Genomic DNA, 7,659 nt, shown 5'->3' with positions numbered 1-7,659 from the left:
ACACACACACACACACACACACACACACACACACACACACACACACATGGTAAGAGATCCCCATAGCAAGAGTGTTTTAGAATCCTATAAGCTTAAGTCAGAGAAGACGTCTTGGAAAAAAAAATGTTGATACTGTCCTATGATAATGTACATTCCAAAATGTTAAATATAGAAAAAAATTATCCAACTATATAGGATGTCTGTTCCTCAGAAGTTATTAAAGACTCAAATGGATCAGTTGATAATACTTAGATTGAAATTGTATATAAAATCCTAGGATTCTGCACTTATTTTGGCTAGTAAATTCACTTATACATGTTACAGACAAAGTATCTCTTGTGACTGAAAATTGATATTAGTGTCTTTATATCAGAATACTTTTCTCATGACAGTGTCATTTTCTCAAAGTATCTAAAAGAAGCCATTATATTTTTATATATTTTCTCCTATTCTTAACTTGTTTGGTTGTGGGTGGATTGCATGGATGTTTGTCTGTTTTTTTGTTTTGTTTTGTTTTGTTTATTGTTTTTTTTATAGCTGCTTTTTGAGAGCAAGTGAATTGGTTGCTTGTCATCTGTTAAAAGTGAACCAGTGACCCATATAGATCGACTGTGATAGAAAGCTGCACGCTTATGTTTGCTCCATGGAACTAACTGGCTTCAGTATTCAAGATTATGTACTAAGATACCTATAACAAAATCTTATAGCACTGTGGTTTGAGAAATAACAAGTTTTTTGTTAAGTTAAATGATATGGACCAAGCCAGTGAATCTAAGTATTGCTCAGTGAGTGTTTGCACATGTCAAAGGATGCTAAATAGATATTTCATGTATGTTTATACCTTCTGTAGACAAAATAGTCAATGGCAGTATCTTTACTTTCAGTGGCATCATGAAGTGTGATATACCTGCTTTCAAGGCTATAAGATCTTAATAAAAGGCAGAGTTGAAACTGCTTCTCTAGAAATTGTGATTTTATAGAAATCTTAGTTTATGTTTTTTTAAATATATACCTTAAAATCTTTTGTATTCTTTCAGTGTTTTGTTTTCAGTTCAAAATTATTTTACTTTCATTTATTCCTTCTCTTTATATCTTCTATAAGTCTTTTGTTTTGCATAAAACCATTTAAGAAAATAGGTGTACAGCAAACAGACATAAAGTAACTTGTAAATTTTTCAAAATAAGGTCTTAATTATAACTTTACATTGTCCAGACAGCATTCTAGTTCATATATTCAGTATTGACTTCTAGGATCTCATATTAAGTTCATAATATTTTTCATTCAAATTAAGGTTATTTTCCCTCTCCTTATTGTCCTGGCATTAAACACAGTAATATAGACCATTGACCTCTAGAATGATAGGACATTTTATGGGCTAAATTCCATTTAATTCAGGTCACATTGGGTAACAGGGTGATCCAGTAGCACATTTATATGAGGGTCAGATGTGAAGGACTTATCCTAGGTCAAATGCAGCCTCCTTTTCCACCCTATACCCCTTGAAGTCCACCAAGAGTTTTACATATAACCTGATTATGGAAAGTTTTTTAGAGCATTGGCAGTTTTGTCCCTAATCCAGAGTTGCTCAGACAGAAATATGAGTTCCAGTTTCCCTAAATACTGTTCCATTCGTCTACTCAACTCAGTAATCATTAAACACCTTTTATTTGCAAGACCCAAACATCCAGTGGGACCCAGGCAGCCAGGCCTGGAATATACAGAATTCCTCCATCAGTCAATCAACAAGCATTATTTAGTGCCTGCAATGTACCATACACTATGCTAGATAGTGGGTGTAGAAAAAACAAAAATAAAACAGCCCTTGCCCTTAAGGAGCTTATTTTCTACTGACGACAGGAACATTTATTAAGTATATGCAAAATAAATACAAGGTCATTTGGCAAGAGAAGGGAATTAGGAGAGGCCTACAAACTGATTTGCATTGATTATGGCAGTGTAACAAGACTGGTTTCAGTTCAATTCAAGAAGCATTAATTATACAGCTACTATGTGCTAGTGAGCCTACCTAATGCCCCAGAAAGTTTCAAACTTAAGTAAATACTCATACTTCAAGAATAATATAGATTTTAAATAACAAATAAAAATATACTACATTTCAAAAGACCTGGGCTTTACACTCAGGTGGCAATGCTAAATCAGGTCATCATTCAATTTTTTTTTTTTTTTTTTTTTTTTTTTTTACCACCTGCTAAGTCTTATTCCAGGGTTTCATTGTGTTTGTAAAGGTGAGTGATCTTGGGTTAGAAGACTGTGCCAACAGAACACAAAGCTCTACCATGATCTGTCAAGCTCAGAAGACTCTAAGTACAGGACCAGTTGTTTTAAAGAATCATATTCCTGATCATCAAGTAATGGCTTTTTTTCCCACAGATACAGCAACTCATAAGGACTATTTGCTAAAGGGTTGCAATCTGCATTGGTGGAGGGTTCTACCCTCACCAATGAAACCACAGATCTTGGAAATACTGAAGTCAAGGGGGGTGTGGGGAGGAGCTAAAAAACAATTACTAAAATCACTTTGTAAGTTTCAGGTGGTTACTGTTAGAGGCATATAAAGCATAATTATAGCAATGTAAATGTATATGTGAATAGAGTTGAATTTCAGATAACAAAGCACATTGATTTAATAAGAATCATATATGTACTTTCCTTTTATAGGAAGGCACCACTTCATCTGGAAACAAGAGATGGGTTTCACAGTGGGCTAGTTTAGCTGCTAATCATACAAGACATGACCAGGAAGACAGGACGATGGAGTTGTGTGCATCTGCACCTATAGAAAATGGTATTTTAAATTATTTTCATGCATGACAGTTTTTAATGTTAAAAACTAGATTATTTATCAGTTAGAATCATGTTAATATATTTCTATGATGCACCAAATTTGTGAATTCCTTTTGAATATTAGTGAAAATATTATTAAAGCCTTATTCTAGCTCTGAATGATGAAATAGAATTTTCTTAAATCATTGAGAAATATCACCACTTAATCAGTTGGCAAAGGAATCTAAAAATAATTCAAAGCTGTGAATAAGTTCAATTCTAAAGTAAAGTTTATTTCCAAAGTGTTCCTTGGAAGAAGGAAAAAAATCAATATGAGTCTTTTTTAATCTAACATTATGTGATTTTCATATGCCTGTAAATTTATATTCAAATACACTTGATAGGATCTTAGATCAAGAGCTACAAGGAACCTGGGGGAAATCTAACCCAAACCCCTCATTTTAGAGCTCAGGCACCTGAGCCCAGGGAGTTTGAATGACTTGCCCAAGGTTGCACAAAGGTTAAATTTTAATACAAGCCCTGTGACTCCAGAACCACTTGTTTTCTCACTGTACCATACTAATTTAGGAAAAAGTTTACACGTTTAAATATGGTCCTGTGTAAAGTATTTGGGACTACCCCTGTCATAGACTTAAGATATTTGCGGGAGCCTGCCTCTTCCCTGAGCTAGTCAACTGTTTAGTAGCTTTTACTCTCAGCTTCTCACACACATACATTACCTCAGTCCTAGTTCATTTCTTCTTATTTTATTCTCAGAAGAAGTGAAAAATAAGGCATTGTGTTATAGAGGAAAGAGTATTGAACCTGGTCGTTAAAAATGTGAAATCTATTTTCAGCCCCAGCACTAACTGGAACAGTGATCTTAAGCAAATCATTAACCTCTCTGAGCCTCATCTTCCTCACCTGTAATTGAATAATTATCCTGTTATAAAATTGATAGTAGCATTTCCACAATTCTCTAGGGAAGGCAAAATAATTTGAAGAATTGAGAAAATAGCAGAGTAGTTGAGTTAGTTGGCCCCAAGAATTAATTGTAAAATTGTTAGGTATTAACTAAGAAAAATAAAATTCCACCATGTTTTTGAAAGATGATCTCAATTGATCTCATTAACATTCTGTTTGTATCATGCGGAGAGAATTGCTAAGTTGATATGTCACCGAAATCATGAACCTTATTCATTGGACAAATATTTGAATACCTGCAGAATAGTTAACATAAGTATCACGCTTTAAGGCTTTCAAAGTGCCTTACAAATAGTATCACAACAACCCTGGGAGGTAGATGCTATTATTATCCCCATTTTACAGATGAGAAACTCAAGCTGACAAAGGTCAAGTGACTTGCTCAGAGCCACATAGCCAGTAAGGGTCTACATTACCTTCAGAGAACTACTAGTTACTTACTGTGCAGGTTACAAAAATAAATAATACATATCCCTGTCCACAAAGTGCTTAGATTCACATGAAGGATGGATGACATATATATATCTATATCTATATATATATAGATATAGATATAGATGTACAATTTTAAGTTCTAAGATCATTGATTTAAAGTTGAAAAACATCTCAGAGGCTATCTAGTTCATCTCTTTCATTTTCTATATGATGAAGATGATTATACAGGTAGTAAGTGGCAGAACTGAGATTTCAATCAGGATCTTCTAATGCCACATCTAGTATGCTTTTCATTTTCCATATTCTTTCTCTCTCTCTCTCCAAAGTCTCAGAAGTGGATTTCAAATCTGGGTCGCATGCTTTTGTATAGTTTCAAGGTTTGAGCTCTGTCTGCTGTGTCACAGTCCTGCACAATAATAATACATGATACTTTATAATTAAGTATTATATATAAAGAGAGACAGAAAGGATAATATAGACAATAAATGCCCTAGTTAAGAGGGAGAAATCATTATGGACTATAGAAAAAATGTTTCTGCAATAGGAGAAATGTTACCCATTGCTCTTTAAATGCTGAAATCTTAACATTTCAGAAAAAGGAAAGACCTACTTTATCTAATCTAATCCCTCCCTCTCCAATAATATGCCCATCCCCAAATGATATACTCTTCTTATGGAGTCCAGATTCACTTTGGGCAGAATTCTTTGCTAAGTGCCAGTTTTCCCCGTGTTGCTCTGTGGTCAACTGTCAGTGAAACATCTAAGCAAATTGTTTGTACAACGGCTTTATGATGGGAAAAGATACAAAAACAAAGGTATGCTAAACTCCCCTTCAGTAAAACAGTAGAAAAGTGTTTTAACACTCATGCACATGCACGTACACACACACATACACATACACATGCAGATGCATGCATTTTTGTCTCATCAGGATTTTACTTTTTAAGTTCCTACATTAAAACCTATTCATGCATCTCAGAATCTGTATGCTTTTTGTTGAGAATATTATTTGCCCATGATCATGTAACCTAAAAAAGGGCAGTGCTAGTACCAGATCAAGGTTTTGGTCCCATATATTCTTTCCGTAATAGAAAGTTACCTCTCCATATGTGCTTTAAAATCTTTTTCTGCTATATTTACCAATAATTGCCTATCTTATGCTTAAGTCTAATGATTTCTTGCAGTGATATATTCTGTCATTAAGTTTGTAATTTTATTTTTAATCTGTAGATACAGACATCAGTGAGTCTGGAATTTCTGTGAGAAGCACGGGATCAACCACTTCCTTGACTAGCCAGGGGGAGAGAAAAAGAAGGACCCTTCCTCAACTTCCAAATGAAGACAAGTCTCTTGAAAGTAGCAGAGCAAAGGTCTTGCCTCTGCGGTCAGAGATAGGTGAGAAACAAGACACAGAACTTCAGGAGAAGGAAGCCCCAACACAAGTATCCCCAAAAGAGCGGCAAGATGCTGACAGAATCCTCGGGAAAATGAACAGGACTGTGAATGGTCAGACTCTGAAAAGTGTTGGAGACACCAAAACCCTGTTTCATCTTAACACTTGTGCTCCTGGGAAAGAAAAAAGTGAGACTGACAGAGAAACCTCCTTGGTAAAGCAAGCATTGGCCAAAATTCAAGAACAGGAGCAAAAGGACCAGGCACAGTGGACACCCACTAAATTAGCTTCCTCAAAACATGCTCCAGGTCAAGGAGAGAAGGGTAAGGAGGAACCTCTTAGACAAGGGACACATGCACTAGAAAAAACCCTGGGCCAGCCTACTAATAAAGGGGAAAGGGTGATACAAAGTGAAGGCAAGAGAAGAAAGACTGAAGAAATTCAAAAAAGTCAGACTGCCAAAGGGCCAGGAGGAGACAAGAAAGAATCTGCAAAGTCCTTAGTGAGACAGGGAAGCTTTACTATAGAAAAACCTAGCACAAATATACCTATAGAACTTATTCCTCACATTAACAAACAAACTACATCTACTCCCCCTTCTTTTGCATTAACATCTGTAAGCAGCAGAATACGAGAAAGAAGTGATTCTGTAGATACTGATTCTAGTATGGACACAACTCTCATTTTAAAAGATACAGAAGCAGTAATGGCTTTTCTTGAAGCTAAGTTGCGAGATGAGAACAAAACTGATGAAGGCCCAGATACTCCAAGTTATAATAGAGATAATTCTATTTCACCTGAATCAGATGTTGACACAGCTAGTACAATCAGTTTGGTTACTGGAGACTCAGAAAGAAAAACAACCCAAAAACGAAGGAGTTTGACTAGCCTTTACAAAGACAGATGCTCCACAAGTTCTCCTTCCAAAGATGTTGCAAAATCATCATCTTCAAGTGCTAGAGAAAAAATTGAAAAGAAAACAAAAAGTCGCTCCACTGATATTGGATCAAGAGCAGAAGGTCGTAAACTTGTTCAGACAAGTGGAAGAATAAGACAGCCTTCAGTCGATTTAACAGATGATGATCAAACCTCTAGTGTACCTCATTCTGCTATTTCTGATATTATGTCATCTGATCAGGAAACTTACTCTAATAAATCTCATGGGAGGGCTCCATTTACCACAACAGATGAACATACTCATTCCAAACTCGATGGCTCCAAAATAACTAAATCTAAAACATCTCCTGTTGCAGCTGGTTCGTCTAGTAAATCAACTACTCTTCCCAGACCACGGCCTACTAGGACTTCTCTCTTGAGAAGAGCCCGACTTGGTGAAGCTTCAGACAGTGAACTTGCTGATGCTGACAAAGCATCAGTTGCTTCTGAGGTGTCCACAACCAGTTCTACATCAAAACCTCCAACAGGAAGACGAAACATCTCAAGAATTGACTTATTGGCTCAGCCTCGTAGAACACGACTTGGTTCATTATCAGCCCGTAGCGATTCTGAAGCAACTATATCTAGAAGTAGTGCCACTTCACGTACTCAAGAATCCATTGTTAGAAGCGGTGCAAGATTGAACCCATCTGATAAATTTTCTCCCAGAATTAGAGCAAATAGTATTTCTCGACTCTCCGACTCCAAAATCAGAAGTATGACTTCAACACATAGCTCTCCCTCAGGTAAATTTCATCCAATCTTTTTCAATGTATATAATATTTTTTCCTTATGTGTTCTTTCTTGGTAAAGAAAATTGAATGTGTTGTTTTTCAAAGTGTTTTCTATATAAGGTCAAGTCATATAGAGTTTTTTATCCTTTATTTTGCCATTGTATTGCTTTGTTTTGTTCAGTAAACTTTAATCTAATACATTCTCCTCATACAGATGAGAAAATTGAAGCCCATAAAACAGGCATTTATTTTTAGTAGCTAGATGTAAAACAATTATTGGTAGTTCAATAATTTTGAATTCATTTTAGGTAATTTGCACAAAAAGTGTAATTGGTAAGGGATTTGGATTTACATTGCCCACAAAATAAATTATAAATGATTTATCTAAATCA

General features: G+C 35.5%; 1 protein-coding gene across 7 annotated transcripts in view; it reads left to right on the top strand.

Annotated features, from left to right (window-relative positions):
- Positions 1-7,659, top strand: part of LOC114049920 (centrosomal protein of 170 kDa-like) — a 172,249-nt gene that overhangs the window by 127,057 nt on the left and 37,533 nt on the right. For all 7 annotated transcript variants that reach the window (XM_027871379.1, XM_027871374.1, XM_027871378.1 and 4 more), the window contains 2 exons: positions 2,681-2,807; positions 5,435-7,279. In XM_027871379.1, coding sequence (XP_027727180.1) covers positions 2,681-2,807; positions 5,435-7,279 — 1,972 coding nt within the window. The remainder of the gene's footprint in view (positions 1-2,680; positions 2,808-5,434; positions 7,280-7,659) is intronic.

Source organism: Vombatus ursinus, unplaced genomic scaffold (assembly GCF_900497805.2).
Source record: "Vombatus ursinus unplaced genomic scaffold, bare-nosed wombat genome assembly UNPS02014798.1, whole genome shotgun sequence".
Classification (NCBI taxonomy): Eukaryota; Metazoa; Chordata; class Mammalia; order Diprotodontia; family Vombatidae; genus Vombatus; species Vombatus ursinus.
The sequence above is the reverse complement of the archived record's forward strand: the minus strand, read 5'-3'. Positions and strand labels throughout refer to the sequence as shown.